Source organism: Mytilus californianus, unplaced genomic scaffold, assembly GCF_021869535.1.
Source record: "Mytilus californianus isolate M0D057914Y unplaced genomic scaffold, xbMytCali1.0.p SCAF_8, whole genome shotgun sequence".
Lineage (NCBI taxonomy): Eukaryota > Metazoa > Mollusca > Bivalvia > Mytilida > Mytilidae > Mytilus > Mytilus californianus.
Window position 1 is genome coordinate 71121019 of NW_026262734.1, and position 17751 is coordinate 71138769.

At 34.6% G+C, this 17751-nt stretch overlaps 1 protein-coding gene across 1 annotated transcript in view; it reads left to right on the forward strand.

Moving 5' to 3' along the window:
• Positions 1-17751, forward strand: part of LOC127712845 (uncharacterized) — a 144284-nt gene that overhangs the window by 48410 nt on the left and 78123 nt on the right. Inside the window, exons 4-5 of the mRNA XM_052219452.1 lie at positions 3599-3664; positions 16560-16637. Of these exons, the coding sequence (XP_052075412.1) occupies positions 3599-3664; positions 16560-16637 (144 nt within the window). The remainder of the gene's footprint in view (positions 1-3598; positions 3665-16559; positions 16638-17751) is intronic.

The following is a 17751-nucleotide window of genomic DNA, read 5'->3' on the forward strand; positions in this document are numbered from 1 at the left end:
TGCGGCTTATGTTTCATATATATTCACGATTTTCTTCATTTGACGGATCAATTGTATAAAAATATCATCCTGCTACGACTCGGAATCATCAGACTCACAAAGTTAACAGCGCCAACATCATTGTTTAGATTATTACATTGGTAACTTTCTATCTGGGCAAAATATAATTCATCAACAATCCGTCGCTCCTCAATAAACTCTCATTCTGTTTATCTGTTAGTTCCGATGGTATATACTTGAGCAAAATGAAACAAAACTAGCTTGAGATGCTTTTACTTTGTCAACTTTTGTTTTCGGTACGGGAAGTAACTTTTAATATGAATAGGCTAAAATACGGAACTGTTTTAAAAATAAATAATGCGGACTTTAATATATATATATAAGGATAATTACGAAATACGCACATATGGTAAGCTGTTAATGTGATATAATTAGTGAAGCAATGTTGTTTTTTAGGCAGCGAAAAAATATTTTATAGGTGCTTGTCGACGTTAACTTTGCAATGTCATAGTCAAATATACGTTTTACCGCATCTGGGCCCATTTTGTTGGACGCCATCACATATTATCCTCTTGTTCATCCTGAGCTTTCGTTTGACTATTTATTCTAGAAACACAAATACATGAGAGTCTGGATGGGGTGTCCTTCATTTTGTAGGTAATTTTTCTCTAGTCTTTATATATTTTGCACATCATTATTCATGTTATTCACTTTTCTTTTCATTTTAGCACCCCACTTTTCTCTATTCTATATATTTTTTTACCTATTTTTCTCTATTATTAATTTTTTGTTTATTTTCTGTAGATTTGGCTCATTATTCTCTATCCTGTAAACCCTATCACTATCCAGACCCACATATTACTTTGTTATGTCTTTTTTGGTGGATAAAACCACTCATATTCATACTTGTCAACAAAAATATGACAAACTTATATAGCAGTTTATCAAGGATAATTTGATTTCCGAATGTTTATTTATTGGTACCACGTTTTTTAAAACATTCACTTTATATTAAATTCTTTTATTTTTAGCATCTAGCACTCTTGAGCATTCACTGGATTTGTTATATATATCCCAAAATACTGTTCTTTCTAAAAATAATGAAATCCCAAAGTATATCAGCTCCTTGAGTGATTCCCTCAAACACCATACTTGGAGTGTCAAAACTATGTCAATTTAATTAATTTTCTTAAAACATATTACACGCTACCATCATGAATTTTCTACCTTTCATTATTTTGAACACAACTTATGCTCTGTCCCATAGACACTTTCTTCTTTTATTTAGTATTGTTACAATAACACCTCCTCTCTGGGTCCATTTGACAGAAAGCTCTCATACTTTTGTACTATTGTTTGCCATCCAGGGGTGTGGAAATATTTGTTGTGAGCACTTGTTCCTGGGCAAGTAAAACTGTATATTTTATTTGTCCGGAAAAAAGTTACTTGCCCTGAATTTCCCAATAAATATTGAAATATTTTACTGTAAGCTTGTATGATTCTTAAAAACTGTTTTGTATCACAATATAAATGATGTTTGTGATATTTGTTAATGTGTATGAATAAAAGGAGGTATGGGGTTAACATCAATGAGACAGAAACCCAACAGCAAAACAAGCAAAAGACATCTAGAGGGCAATTTTGCAATGTTTTTAAAATGCTAGTATGTAGGTACATGTACTAAGTTTTGAAACCAGTGAAGAAATGAAAACTAAATAATAGATCATTAAGTGTCCCTTCTATCTATTGATTTGCCAACAAATAAGTTAGACTATTGATCATCAAGATGTGGGTGTTTCCTACAAATTGTGCAAAAATTTTATTTATTTTCAGGAGAGCCAGGGTAAATCTGTTAGGTATGACTTCTGGAATTCTCGTTTCTGTTTTTTTTTTTTTCATATTCCCTGTCTTTCTCCACCTCCGTTTTTCGATTTATCTCAACTCGTCATTATTATTTTCATTCTTTTTGTCTTGATTTCACAGTCTAGGTGTTTTTATCAGGTATTTATCAATCTCGATTGAAGTCATTCAAGAAAAATTGAAATGACACTTCCGTTAGATAGCGGATAAAACCCTAATTGGCGATCCCGGGTAAATGGACGTTTATGAGACCCGGGTTCGCATACTTATTTTTTTTATTCTGGTTATCAGTCTATTTCCAGTTTTAATTAATACTTCTTGTCATGAACATTGATGTTTTGACTTAAATATTTGTTTTTTACGTGTTGAACATTGGTTTCTTTTACTTCTACTTCTTAGTATAATCCTCCTTTAATAATTAGGAGCACCTCCATATGGAGTTTTACCTTAACTTTAAGATTTTAAGAAAAATTTTATCCAACATTTGTACAGCACATATAAATAAACGATAAAAGTGTCATGTATGGCATATTTACAGGGACCTTTTTTATTACAAATTAATTTACCATATATTCATTAATATGAGTACCTGTTATTTATAATTAAAAACATGTTTCATTTGAATTTGCTTTTATGCATAAAAATACGTTAAAAAAAAGGTTTTATTTAATAAGATCTATATATATGATATTAAGATAATAATTTAGGATGTAAAACTTTAATAAAATCTAAAAAGGCAGATTTTCTCAGTGGAATGTTTTACGTACTTCATGTATCAATTTATATAAAAATACAGGATAAAATTATAAAAGCTTGTTTTGTCACCATCAATAAATTAAAAAGGTTTATATACAAGATATGGTCCCTATCATAAATGTATTAGTGAAAGAAAGAAGATAGGAATGGCTATTAATTATTTAAGTTCATTTTATAGCTTTACATAAAATAATACATCTTAATAAGTTGTGTAAATAATTCTATATTTTTGATTGAATTGAATTCTGTCAAGTGTAATTTTTTACTTGTCCACGGGCAACCCAGACAAAAAAAATTACTTGTCCGGGTGTTCAAATGTACGAGTCGGGCGAGTCGGGCATAGCATTTCCACACCCCTGCCATCTTGTGTTTTTGACCATATTGTACCGTCATTTTGATCTGAAAATTTGAACAAGAGTTATGGGACTTAGACCAATTTATTTAGTATTGTGACAATAACACCTTATGAATGCAACGTACTCCTCTGCAATTGTTATACAGAAACCTCTCATATTTGGTAGGATTTGTTGCCTATGTTTTTTGCCATTTAATTTTATATAGCACAGCATTTGGCTACAGGATAGCAATCTTGTTTAAAATTAAGACAAAAAAGTTCTGAATGCTTGAAATTGCAGAATTTAACATAGAAAGCAATGGGGCTATGTATAAGTGGTTTTATTCATATTAAAAAGGTAAAAGATGATTTTATTGGTCCATTAAAATTTGATTTGAAAATGCTCAATCTTTAACTGTACCAAATGTCCAATAAAAATCAGATGACCTTAGTTATGAATCACTGCTAATGGAAAGCAACCTCGAATATATGATCGACGACATCTTGGTTAAATTTCTATAGAAAATGAGGTGTTTCTATCTGTCAGACTCACCAATTATAATGATTATAGTTAAATTTATGATGAATTATTGTGTGCCATAAATACTGCTGCCTGTGCAGTGTTTCATTATTATTTTTTTTTTACAGAGATGTTATGCAGCCAGTTTGTGTAAAATTTGGACGACATAAAGTTGACAAACTTGATCGTAACAGGTATGTTTTCAAACCACCAAATTTCATCAGGTTTGCAATTTTTGTCTCGCATGAGATGAAAGTCACAACATGAGGAGTACAATCAGGCCATGGTGAAGGCTATTTGTATAAAGCTTTATATTTCAGAAGGTAGAAGACCTGGATGCTTCATACCTTGTATGCAAATGCCTTATGTTGGTATATGGGTTCCTTGCAAGGTCTACATGTATGTCAGAAGGTTCATCTGACCTTGACCTCATTTCATGGATCAGTAATCAAGGGTAAAGTTACATGATAAGGTCCGTTCTCAGATAATAAAAGCAATTGGTCAACTATATTTATACCCACACAACAAAGTTGTGAAGGGTATAATGATTTTGACACGTCTGTCCGTCAGGCCATCAGTCCTGTTCCTGACATCCCAACTCCTCTGAAACCACACAACAGAATTTCATGAGATAATAAGGACATACTATGTAGATGTGAATTAAATTACAGGAAATTATGATTCAATTTTTTTTCTAAAAGTTTTGAACCTTTAACTTCGAATTTTGGTTTAAATATACTTCTGCAACAGTTTGTCAGACAGTGCAACTCCTCTCAAACCATACAACAGAATATCATGAATCTTTGTAGTTAATGCAGGCATACTATGTAGATGTGCATATCCACAAGAATTTTTTATCAGTTTTGTAGGAATTATGAGTCTTTGAACTTAGGAATCTGAACCACCTGACCAATGCTTTAAAATTTTTGTTACTGATGACAAAATGGAGGTCAAGTTTGATATTGACGATTTTCACTTTTACCGTTCAGGAGTTATGGTCCTTGATCTATTGGAAAATGGCACTATATATTGTTTCTGTGCAATTACTTATGAGCTACTTGACCAATGCTTTTAAGATTTTAATATGTTGTTACTGATAAAAAAAATGGAGGTCAAGTTCGATATTGATGATTTTCACTTTTGCCGTCCAGAAGTTATGGTCTTGATAGATTATAAAATGGCACTTTATATCGTTTCCGTGCAATTTCTTATGAACTGTTCAACCAATGCTCTTAAACTTTTAATATGCTGTTACTGATGACAAAATGGTTGTCAACTTTATATTGATGATTTTCATTTTTGCCCATCAGGAGTTCTAGTACTTAATAGATTGGAAATTGGCACTATTTGTCATTTCCTTTTAATTACTTATGAACTGTTCAGCCAATGCTCAATAAATTTTGACATGCTGTTACTGATGACAAAATAGTGGTCAATTTTGATATTGACAATTTCAATATTTGCCATTCAGGAGTTATGGTCCTTGATAGATTGGAAAACAGAGAATGTGACAGGAAAAAAAAAAACAAAACCTAAAAGTGCAGAAAACAGAAAACCCAGTTCGCTTTCAAATTGACAGCTCATTTCTTTTTCTGTTTTAAGTCTGTTTTTTCTAATACTGTAAGCAATAATATATAACTATATTTGGTGTATGGAATGATTGTGTGGTGTACATGTCAGTCTGGCAGGTTTCATTTGACCGTGGCCTCATTTTCAGTTCATATGGTACCGGTCAATGTTAAGTTTTTGTGTTTTGGTCTGTTTTTGTAGTGCTATAAGCAAAAGGTCAACTGTATTGAAATGATTGTAAGATGTAAATGTCTGTCTGGTAGGTATCATCTTACCTTGACCTCATTTTCATGGTTCATTGGTCAATGTTGAATTTTGCTGGTTAAGTCTGTTTCTCAGAAACTATAAGCAATATGTCAACTATATTTGTTGTACATGTCTGTCTGGCAGGGTTCATCTGACCTCTACCTCATTTTCATGGTTCAGGGTTTCATGCTGTTAGAAATCTCTTTATGTCTTGCCTGCGACGAAAGTCGCAGTATGCGAGACATAGGTATTACTATCTGGCGCCGGCAGCGGGGAAACTATTTGTATACAGCTTTATATTTCAGAAGGTAGAAGACCTGGATGTATGCAGATACCTTATGTTACGAAGTTTCCGTCTGTCATATGCCCATAGTCCCTGACCTCATTTTCATGGTTCAGCGACTGCTTGAAAAAAAATTAGTTTTTTTGTCATGTGAATTTCTCACATAGGATAACTATATTTGGTATATGGGTTCCTTGCAACGTCTTCATGTCCATCAGACAGGGTTAACCTGACCTTGACCTCAATTCATGGATCAGTGATCAAGGTTAAAGTTATGTGATCAGGTCCATTTCTCAGATACTACAAGCAGCAGGTCAACTATATGTGGTGTATGGAAAAAAGTAAAACAACAAAATACCGAACTCCAAGGAAAATTTAAAACGGAAAGTCCCTGAACAATTGGCAAAATCAAAAGCTCAAACACATCAAACGAATGGAAAACAACTGTCATATTCCTGACTTGGTACAGAATGATTGTAAGGGGTACATGTCAGACTGGCAGGTTTCATCTGACCTTGACTTCATTTTCATGGTTCATTGGTCATTGTTGATTTTTTTTAGTTTTGGTCTGTTTTTCAAGTACCGTAAGCAATAGGTCAATTCTATTTGTTGTATGGAATGATTGTAAGGTGTACATGTCTTGTCTAGCTGGTGTCATTTGATCTTGACCTCATTTTCATGGTTCATTGGTCAATGTTAAGTTCCTGTGTTTTGGTCTATTTTTCAAGTACATGTACTATAAGCAATAGGTCAACTATATTTGGTTTATCGAAGGATTTTTAAGGTGTACATGTCTGTCTAGCCGGTGTCATCTGACCTTGACCTCATTTTTATGGGTCATTTGTAAATGTTAAGTTTTTGTGTTTTAGTCTGTTTTTCAAATACTATTAAATAGCAATAGGTCAAATATTATTGGTGTATGGAATGATTGTACATGTCTGTCTAGCCAGTATCATCTGACCTTGACCTCATATTCATGGTTCATTGGTTAACATTAGTTTTTGTGTTTTGGTCTGTTTTTGTCTTGCCTTGACAGTGTCAAAAAGCGAGACATAGGTATGCTGTTTCCGGCATCGGCAATGGCGGTGTCAACAATGTATTAGTTTGTGATTAGGTCTAGTTTTAGGTGAACCACTAGTGGTTGGTCAATGATATTTGGTATGCAGTTGTATTAGCACTGGCACATCTCATTTCCATGAAGATTATTTGACCCTGCCCCCTCAGTCATGGTCTATTGACTGTGAAACTTTTGCTTAGTTTACATGTATTAGTTTGTGATTAGGTCAGTTTATGGGGAACCACTAGTGGTAAGTCAATGATATTTGGTATGCAGTTGTATAAGCATTGGCATATCTCATTTCCATGGAGATTATTTGGCTCCGCCCCCTCAGTCATGGTCTATTGACTTTGAAACTTTTGCTTAGTTTACATGCATTAGTTTGTGATTAGGTCAGTTCAAGGGGAACCATAAGTGGTAGGCCAATGTTAATTGGTATGCAATTGTATAAGCATTAGCACATCTCATTTCCATGGAGAATATATGGTCCCGCCCCCTCAGTCATGGTCTATTGACTTTGAAACTTTTGCTTAGTTTACATGTATTAGTTTGTGATAAGATCAGTTTAAGAAAAACGGCTAATGTTAAGTCAATGATATTTGGTATGCAAATTTATTGGCATTTGCAAGTCTCGTTTCCATGGAGATTATATGGCCCCACCCCCTCATCATGGTTCATTGACTTTGAAACTTTTACATAGTTTACAAGTCAATGTTTGTGTTTAGGTTTGTTGAAAGGGAACGACTTATGATAAGTCTATGGTATTTGGTATGCAGTTGTATTAGCATTGGCACATCTCATTTCCATGGAGATTGATTGCCATGTACCTTCAGTCATGGTTCATTTACTTTGAATATTTGCATAACTTACATGTTATTTGCATTATCAAAAGTACAAAAAGGCAAGACATATCTCTGTGTTAACAGTTTATTCAATTACCGTAAGTAATGGGTCAACTATATTTGGTGTATGGAATAATTGTAAGGTGTACATGTCTGTGTGACAGTTTTTATTTGACCTTGACCTCATTGTCATGGATCTTTAAAAATGTTAAGTTTATTTGATACTTGTAATAAAACCTTTATCTTTAAGACTTTCAACATAAAATCAATTGCCAGTAAAACAGGCAACATTTCAGCGTGTGCACTCTTGTTTTTAAAAAACTATTATAGATAGCTAGAAAGTAACTGTAACAAAAAATGATCTACAAAATAAGGTCTACAAATAGGTCAGCAGGGCCAAATTTATCAGTCAACTCCTTCTAGGTGTTATTGTCCTTGAATGAACATTTTTACCCATTTTTAAACGTAGATACAAGTATCTTGTCATAGGGAGCTCAAGGAATAAATCATACTTTGTAAAAAATCACTGATTCAAACAAAATTTTTTATGAAACTGACGTTGTCAAGATTCTTGATTTCTTGATTGACAACATATTTATGACATTTGGAAGACATGTTTTTCAACAAACAATTGGCATTCACATGAGAACCAACTGTGCTCCTCTTCTTTGGGACTTGTTCCTTTATTCATTTGAGGCTGACTTCATACAGGAGCTTCTTAGAAAGAATGAAAAGAAACTAGCATTACCCTTTAACTTTCCTTTCAGCTGTATAAATGATGTCCTATCACTGAATAATTCAAAGTTTTGTGACTATGTTGAATTCCTCTATCCCATTGAACTTGAAATAAAGGATACAACAGATAAAGTTAAGTCTGCCTCATTTTAAGCTCACCTGGCCTGAAGGGCCGAGTGAGCTTTTCTCATCACTTGGCGTCCGTCGTCCGGCGTTGTCCGTCGTCGTCCAGCGTCGTCTGTCGTCGGCGTTAACTTTTTACATTTTGAACTTCTTCTAGAGAACCACTGAATGGAAAGAAACCAAACATGGCATGAATGTTCCTTATGAGGTGCTGACCAAGTGTTGTTACTTTGTAGCCGATCCATCATCCAAGATGGCCGCCAGCGGGGGACTTAGTTTAACATAGGACCCTATGGGAAATGCATACAAATGACTTCTTTTAGAGAACCACTGAATGGAATAAAACCAAACATGGCATGAATGTTCCTTATGAGGTGCTGACCATGTGTTGTTACTTTGTAGTCGATCCATCATCCAAGATGGCCGCCATCGGGAAACTTAGTTTAACATAGGACCCTATGGGAAATACATACAAATGTCTTCTTTTAGAGAACCACTGAATGGAATAAAACCAAACATGGCATGAATGTTCCTTATGAGGTGCTGACCAAGTGTTGTTACTTTGTAGCCCATCCATCATCCAAGATGGCCGCCAGCGGGGGACTCAGTTTAACATAGGACCCTATGGGAAATACATAAAAATGTCTTCTTTTAGAGAACCACTGAATGGAATGGAACCAAACATGGCATGAATGTTCCTTATGAGATGCTGACCAAGTGTTGTTACTTTGCAGTCGGTCCATCATCCAAGATGGCCGCCAGCAGGGGACTTAGTTTAACATAGGACCCTATGGGAAATACATACAAATGTCTTCCTTTAGAGAACCACTGAATGGAATGAAACCAAATATGGCATGAATGTCCCTTATGAGGTTCTGACCAAGTGTTGTTACTTTGTAGCCAATCCATCATCCAAGATGGCCGCCAGCGGGGGACTTAGTTTAACATAGGACTCTATGGGAAATACATACAAATGTCTTCTTTTAGAGAACCACTGAATGGAATGAAACCAAACATGGCATGAATGTTCCTTATGAGGTGCTGACCAAGTGTTGATACTTTGCAGTCGGTCCATCATCCAAGATGGCCGACAGCAGGGGACTAAGTTTAACAAAGGACCTATGGGAAATATATACAAATGTCTTCTTTTAGCGAACCACTGAATGGAATGAAACCAAACATGGCATGAATGTTCCTTATGAGGTACTGACCAAGTGTTGTTACTTTGCAGTCGGTCCATCATCCAAGATGGCCGACAACAGGGGACTTAGTTTAACAAAGGACAGTATGGGAAATACATACAAATGTCATCTTTTAGAGAACCACTGAATGGAATGAAACCAAACATGGCATGAATCTTCCTTATGTGATGCTGACCAAGTGTTGCTACTTTGTAGCCAATCCATCATCCAAGATGGCCGACAGCGGGGGACTTAGTTTAACATAGGACCCTATGGGAAATACATACAATTGTCTTCTTTTAGAGAACCACTGAATGGAATTGAACCAAACATGGCATGAATGTTCCTTATGAGTTGCTGACCAAGTGTTGTTACTTTGCAATCGATCCATCATCCAAGATGGCTGCTAGGGGGGAGGGCTTAGTTTAACATAGGACCCTATGGGAAATACATACAAATGTCTTCTTTTGGAGTACCACTGAATGGAATGAAACCAAACATGGCATGAATGTTCCTGATGAAGTGCTGACCAAGTGTTGCTACTTTGTTTCCGATTTACTGTTCAAGATGGCCACCAGGATATTTTATTAAATAACGGGACCAATATTAATCATAATTTGGCCTCAATCATTATTTGGGTATCTGTTATGATTTTTATCTATCTTTACATGATTTCTAAAACCAAAGTAGAGTCAGGTGAGCGACACAGGCTCTTGAGAGCCTCTAGTTTGACTTTAATCGAGTGATTGACAATGAGGGTCTGTTGAGAGCTAGGCTTTACAACAAAAGAAATGATTTCAGCTTCCCAATTACACCCTTTCCATTTCTATGTAGCAACATTCCGGCAGAGCCTGCATATGGAGAATATATCTCCCATCTGATACGATATTCCAGAGCTTGCATTTCTTATCATGATTTCTTGATAGAGGGTTGCTGCTTACAAGGAAACTATTAAACCAAGGGTTCCAAGTGGTGAAGTTGAAATCATTCCTTCGAAAAATTTACGGATTCCATCATGATAATGGAATATCTGTTTCACAGATGATGACCGATATGTCTCAATTGTCTTAACCGCAATCCCATCCTCTTTTCCTCGAATGTGATCTACTGAATTAGACTTATCGGCTGGATCGTTCTTACATGAGCAACACGATGGAGAACCTGAGATCACCCTTGGTTTTAGGTGGGGCTTGTGTTGCTCTGTCTTTAGTTTTCAATGTTGTGTTTTGCATACTCAAGCCAAAGTAAATAAATTGTGTTTCCGGTTTCCTGACCGTACCACTGTTTCCGAAGCTTTACCTAAACATTTTATTGAAGATGTAAAAAATTTTTTTAAAAATCTGGATTTTTCAGTCTTTCTGGATTCAATTACTCGTTTTATAATACTATTGATCTGCAAAGCTTTTGATAGTTACGAAAGGTACACATAAGTTAAGTGTATCTCAAGAACAGAGATTTTAAATAAACAAGGATGGCTTGTTGTAGCTGAGGAACCATAGCTTTTATGGTTCTTATGATGTTTTTTTTTGTAACTTTGTGGACCACATATCCCCAAATTGTCAAAAAAATATTGTAAGGACATGAGAGCTAAGGTTCTGCAGCTAGGCTTGTCAACAACCGTGCAGTGTATTAGTTGTTAATTATAAATATGCAAAATGTGATCACATGGACCCAAAAAACATGACATCAATTCCGAATAATTACGATGTGATGAACCTTTTTGAAAAACATCATGATGGACCTATAGACGAAAAAAAATACGAAGTTGACATATTTTGCTCAACTTCTTTGGATTAAAAGTTAGAATGGTTCTAGGTTCGACAAATTGTATCTGTCGGTGAATTGATAAACAGTTTTAGAATAAATAGTCTTCAATTTACTGCTAGAATCAATCCAGCTGTAACAAACACTCTTTTGAATTTTATACAGAATTGTAATCAGGGCGCAAAAAAAAAGGGCTGTCAATTACTTTTGAGCCAATGAGGGCAGGGGGAGTAGTAGACAATGTGTAACGAGAAAGAGAAAAAGAAGCTTTCCCTTATAGGCAGACATGGTGTATGATTCATGTTCATTTATAGATGAATCTGCCCCGGCACCATGTCAATTTTTATTTTTTTATATTTCCTCTGGCTGGTCCCATATAACAATTTAGACAAGAAAATAGGAAAAAAAATCATGTCATATTTATATCTGCAATTTATTTGACTAGTATATTATTTAAGACAAAGAGTTTATTTTCATATTTTGTTCACAGAACAAAAACTGAAAATTAAAAAGGCTGTAGATTTGAGAACTATTCTAAATATTAAAAAATTTGGCAAATGTGGCACATCAACGATTTGATTTGGAACCTTTTTCTGCTGTTAACAAAATAAAAAAGAATAAAATGTTTTAGTAAAATAAAATGTTTTACCTACCTGAAGGTGAAATAGGGAACACACGATTTATTTATTTTGGCCTGAACATTGTTTGTCTTTTGGTTGTTTTTATTAATGCGGAAAATGTGATTACAGTCAAACCTGGGTAAACCGGACCCTGAATAATCTGGTTTCCTGTAATTTGTAAATAGACAAGTCCAGTCTCAAACAAGGCTTGCAAAATGGTCATATATTCCGGACATTTGTATAATGTCCGGTAAAAGTCCGGCTGGGCAAAGCATGAAACGGTCATCTACTTTTTAGTTTTCAAGGCTTTCTTAACAGACGGATATTTTAACATAACTCGGGATCTTTTTGCCTTTAACAGCCACACATTTCTGGTCATAAAAGTGACATGATCATTAAGTACTATCAAAACAACCCCTACTTGAATACCTTCTCATATTAATCAAGGCTAATTAGTTGTCGAACAGCTGAAATTTACCTGTTCAGGTGACAGGTAAACTATTTTGAACCGGACATTGATCAGTCTATTCAAAGTTATTTTCTTACATTTCAGCGGTTTGCATCTAATTAAATTAGTCAAAAAGATTTAAATTATCAGAAATACATTGATAAATATTATTTGATGAAAAAATTAAAAAAGTGAAATTGAAAAATCGTCATAACCACGTTGATTGAACTAGAGACATGTCTCTGTTTGAACTAGTACACGTATGCGCACATGCGCAAGTGTGAAATTTAATTATGCATTCTAAATTCTTCAAAAAATGCTCAAATTGTCATTGATACCTTTATCTCAAGTTTATTTCGAATATTTTCTTGAAGAAATAACGTAGAAAGAGCTACTGACACTCATTCATGCTTTGCAAACATACACGGAATTTACGTATCCGTCCAGTGGCAGATCCAGGGGGGGGGGTTCCGGGAGTTGGAAACCCCCTTTTTTAGCTCACCTGACCTGAAAGGTCTAGTGAGCTTTTCTCATCACTTTGCGTCCGTCGTCCGTCGTCCTGCGTCCGTTGTCCGTCGTCCTGCGTCCTTCGTCCGTCGTCCGTAAACTTTTACAAAAATCTTCTCCTCTGAAACTACTGGGCCAAATTTGACCAAACTTGGCCACAATCATCATTGGGGTATCTAGTTTAAAAAATGTGTCCGGTGACCCGGCCAACCAACCAAGATGGCGGCCATGGCTAAAAATAGAACATAGGGGTAAAATGTAGATTTTGGCATATATCTCTGAAACCAAAGCATTTAGAGCAAATTTGACACGGGGGTAAAATTGTTTATCAGGTCAAGATCTATCTGCCTGAAAATTTTCAGATGAATCGGACAACCTGTTGTTGGGTTGCTGCCCCTGAATTGGTAATTTTAAGGAAATTTTGCCGTTTTTGGTTATTATCTTGAATATTTTTATAGATAGAGATAAACTGTAAACAGCAATAATGTTCAGCAAAGTTAGATCTACAAATAAGTCAACATGACCAAAATGGTCAGTTGACCCCTTAAGGAGTTATTGCCCTTTATAGTCAATTTTTAACCATTTTTCGTAAATTTTTGTAATCTTTTACAAAAATCTTCTCCTCTGAAACAACTAAGACAAATTTAACCAAACTTGTCCACAATCATCATTAGGGTATCTTGTTTAAAAAATGTGTCCGATGACCCCGCCCGCGAACCAAGATGGCCGACATGGCTAAAAATAGTACATAGGGTAAAATGCAGTTTTTGGCTCATATCTCTGAAACCAAAGCATTTAGAGTAAATCTGTCAGGGTAAAACTGATTATCAGGTCAAGATCTTTCTGCCCTGAAATTTTCAGACCAATCAGGCAACACGTTGTTGGGTTGCTGCCCCTGAATTGGTAATTTTAAGAAAATTTTGCAGCTTTTGGTTATTATCTTGAATATATAGATAGAGATAAACTGTAAACAGCAATAATGTACAGCAAAGTAAGATCTACAAATAAGTCAACATGACCAAAATTGTCAATTGATCCCTTAAGGAGTTATTGCCCTTTATAGTCAATTTTTTACAATTTTTTCATAAATTTTGTAAATTTTTGTAAATTTTTACAAAATATTTTCCACTGTAACTACTGGGCCAAGTTCATTATAGATAGAGATAATTATAAGCAGCAAGAATGTTCAGTAAAGTAAGATCTACAAACACATCACCACCACCAAAACACAATTTTGTCATGAATCCATCTGTGTCCTTTGTTTAATATGCACATATACCAAGGTGAGCGACACAGGCTCTTTAGAGCCTCTAGTTTAAAAGTATAGCCTTATTACTCTTTGATTCAACACTTCTACTGACGTCTAGAGAAGTTGCATGTTCATTGCTTTGGTCTCTCAATGGAGTATCTTCATGATCCAGAGTAATTCCATGCATTTGATTTGCAGGATTATCATTTTCCAGTTCAACCTCCTGATTGACTTCCTTCTCCAGATTCATGCCCTTGATTATTCACATTGTTTATCAAAATCTCTTAAAATCCTAAATTCATGCATTCTTACACAAGTTCCTCCATACCTTATAAACACAGCATTATCCTGTCCAATTACTGTACCAGGTCCTTTCCATTGATTATCTCTAAGAATCCATTTCTAAAATTTTTCACCTGAAGGACAAATCTGCTTTCGAAGAGCACGTCTAATTTTCTCTGGGGATTCTGATGCTGCAAATGCTTTCCTTGCCACGTGAAGACCAACTAAGTGTTTTCTCATTGTTTTACTCATTGTTTTACTCATTGTTTCTCCTTCAAGAGCTGGAGGTTTATTCACTAGTGTTGATGGCAAGTTAGGATTTCTTCCAAACACAATCTGATAAGGATTATATCCATACACATTTACAAGACTATTTTTGGCATTCACAGCCCAGCAAATAGTAGTTTCCCAAGATAGATTTGAACTTTCTCTGATTTTATTAAATGTTTCAGTTAGAGTTGCATTATGTCGTTCTACAATTCCATTTGACCAGGAACTGTATCCTGCTGTGGTCTTAACTGACATTTTAGATTTACAGCCATATCACGAAAAATTTAGAATTGAATTCCCCGCCATTGTCAGTGTATACTCCAACTTCAGGAGCACCATATACACTAACCCATATCTGCATGAATTTGTCAACAACTAACTGTGAGTCTTTTCTCCTGATAATGGCTGCTGCACTCAAATGGCTAAACAAGTCAATTATGTGCAAATAGTAGAAATTATGATCAATTTCATGTAAATCCATAGCAACAATTTGGTTAAAATCATTTGCATGGGAAAATGCCACCACTGGCTTTGGATGTTGAAACTTGAAACAGACAATGCATTTTGAGCAAACATCATTCACTATTACCTTCGTATCATAGTCGACTGAGCCTGCACTGTTCAATAGGGATAACAACTTTTCAGATGAAGCATGACCAAATTGTTTATGCAGTTTTAATATAATATCTCTTCTTTCTTTTCTTAGAGAATCCAGAATCAACCTTCAGGATTTCCTCCTCACTCACTGCAGTATTTTTTTGTCCATTTCTTCTTTCTTTAATGTTTATGCAATATTGACCATTTAAAGTGAAATGAACATCAACTGGTTTTCCAAACATAGTCACTTTATCAATATGGAGATCAAGAACTGTTTGTGCTCTTTTTAAAGAATCTTGGCTCAATAATAGAGGTATTTTGCAATCAACTACTTCTGTTTCTGTGTAACAATTTAGAGATCCAATTGTGGCAGGTAACTTTACAGACTGATAAGAATACACTGTTTGACCATCACCAAATTTGAAAGGTGTATGACTTTCCTTGCTTTTTATTTCTTCATCTTCAGTTTCAGAAGTGTCTAAAAATTGATGTAACCATTTAGACCCGCAAACTGTTTTGGTACATGCTGTATCTACAACTGCAGCATTAAATGCCTCAGCTACAAAAATTTCTTGAGGTGTAATGTTTTGTTGTGAAGTTGTCATCAGAGTTATGTTTACAGTTTCAGATGTGTCTGTTTGTTCCTCTGTCATTTTAACATCATATGTTTTATGTGGACAATCCCTAAACCAGTGATATTTTGAATCACAACATCTTCAACGAGATGTGCTGCCATTGATAGTTAGATTAAGTCTGGATTGTGCATTTCTTTGATTAAATGATCTATCTATGTGATTGCGTGCACCAAATCTTCTTGAACTATGCCCTCTATCAAAACGATGTTCTCCTTCAAATGCAGATTCTTCTTTAACAGTAACTATATCATTAAAGAACAAATTTAATACAACAAATCATTTAACACTTAAAAAAACAGTTAGGAAAAGTTAAATTAACCAATGTGAACACATGGACAATTAAAATGAAATATCATGGCTCTATTAATTCACTTATTTGTCATGTACTCCACGTGCTGTGTGTGCTCTGTGTTGACTGTTTATCAATTTCACGATCCAGTTAACTTCGGAACCAAACTCAAAAGTTAATGAAAACAGTACTGATTTTTTATAAGTAAAATCCCTATTTATCGTGTTTATTTATCTGGTAAAACACTTAGGAGGAACATTGGGGATACTATGTTATTGTAAGAAAATTACTTCTGTGCACGTTTGGGAAATTACATATACATCAGAGGAATAGTGATTCAATTTTAGTTTCATCATGAGATTTGTTATTATAGTCCATATTGTTTATTTCAGAAATGGAAATGATTTGTGTTTACAGTTAACAGATATATTTACAAAGAAACAAAAAATCTGCATACTTTCAGGATTTTGGTTTGTATGATTTAAATATGCGACTTAAAATTCAAATTTACTAAAAAAAATTTATGTTAGTGATATCAAAGTATAACTTCAGTGTTCGTATTCAACCTTGGACCGTGGTATAACAGCACTGCATAAGAACAATCTGTAAAAATCACTAGGAAAGGGCTGGACTCAGCAGATCTGCACAAATCATATAAAACACATAACAACAAAGTCTGTTCCAATTAATCAATAGGTCAAATATATTTGGTGTATGGAATAATTATATCGTGTACATGACCATGTCGAAGAGTTCATCTGACCTTGACTTCATTTTAAAGGTTCAGAGGTCAAAATTATGTGGTTAAGTCTGTTTCTCAGACACTATCAGCAATAGGTTAACTATATTTGGTGTATATAATATTTGTAGATATTAAAGTGTACATGTCTGTCCAGCCTGCTTCATCTGACCTTGACCTCATTTTCATGATAAATTTGTCAATGTTAAGTTTTAGTAATGAGGTCGGTTTCTTGTGTGCTTTATATAAGCAAAAGTTTGACTATATTTTGTGTATGGAATGCTTTTCAGTCCCCTACAGTCGAAGGGGACTTTAGGTTTTCACTCCGTCCGTCTGTCCATCTGTCTGTCTATCCATCCGTCAGTCCGGCAAATCAGCTTTCCACACTTTTTTTCTTCGTTCTTGAAGATATTGATTTGATATTTGGTATATAGTTTTATCATGACAAGTTATAGATCAAGTTCGAATTTTGTTCCGGTCTGATGATTTAGTCCAGAGTTATGGACCATAACTCTGGACCATATCTAATGTTAGAGTACTATGTTAACCCATATTTCTGTACAAAGGGAGATAACTCATTTTTTAAACTACATTCTTTGTTAAATTATTTGAAGAATTTTTTGGCAGGTTTGTTTGTTATTTAGTATAAACTAATTTTCTGAATGCTATATATATAAAAAAAATTATGAAGAGAAATCCTTTAATTAGATAATAATCTATTTTTATTAATGTATATATTTCAATACATTACATTGTGTAGATAAAAGTTGTTGACATTTTATAGATAAGTTACAAATCTATATTAGTTTGTGAAAAATGAAAGAAAAAATATTTGGAACTATTAA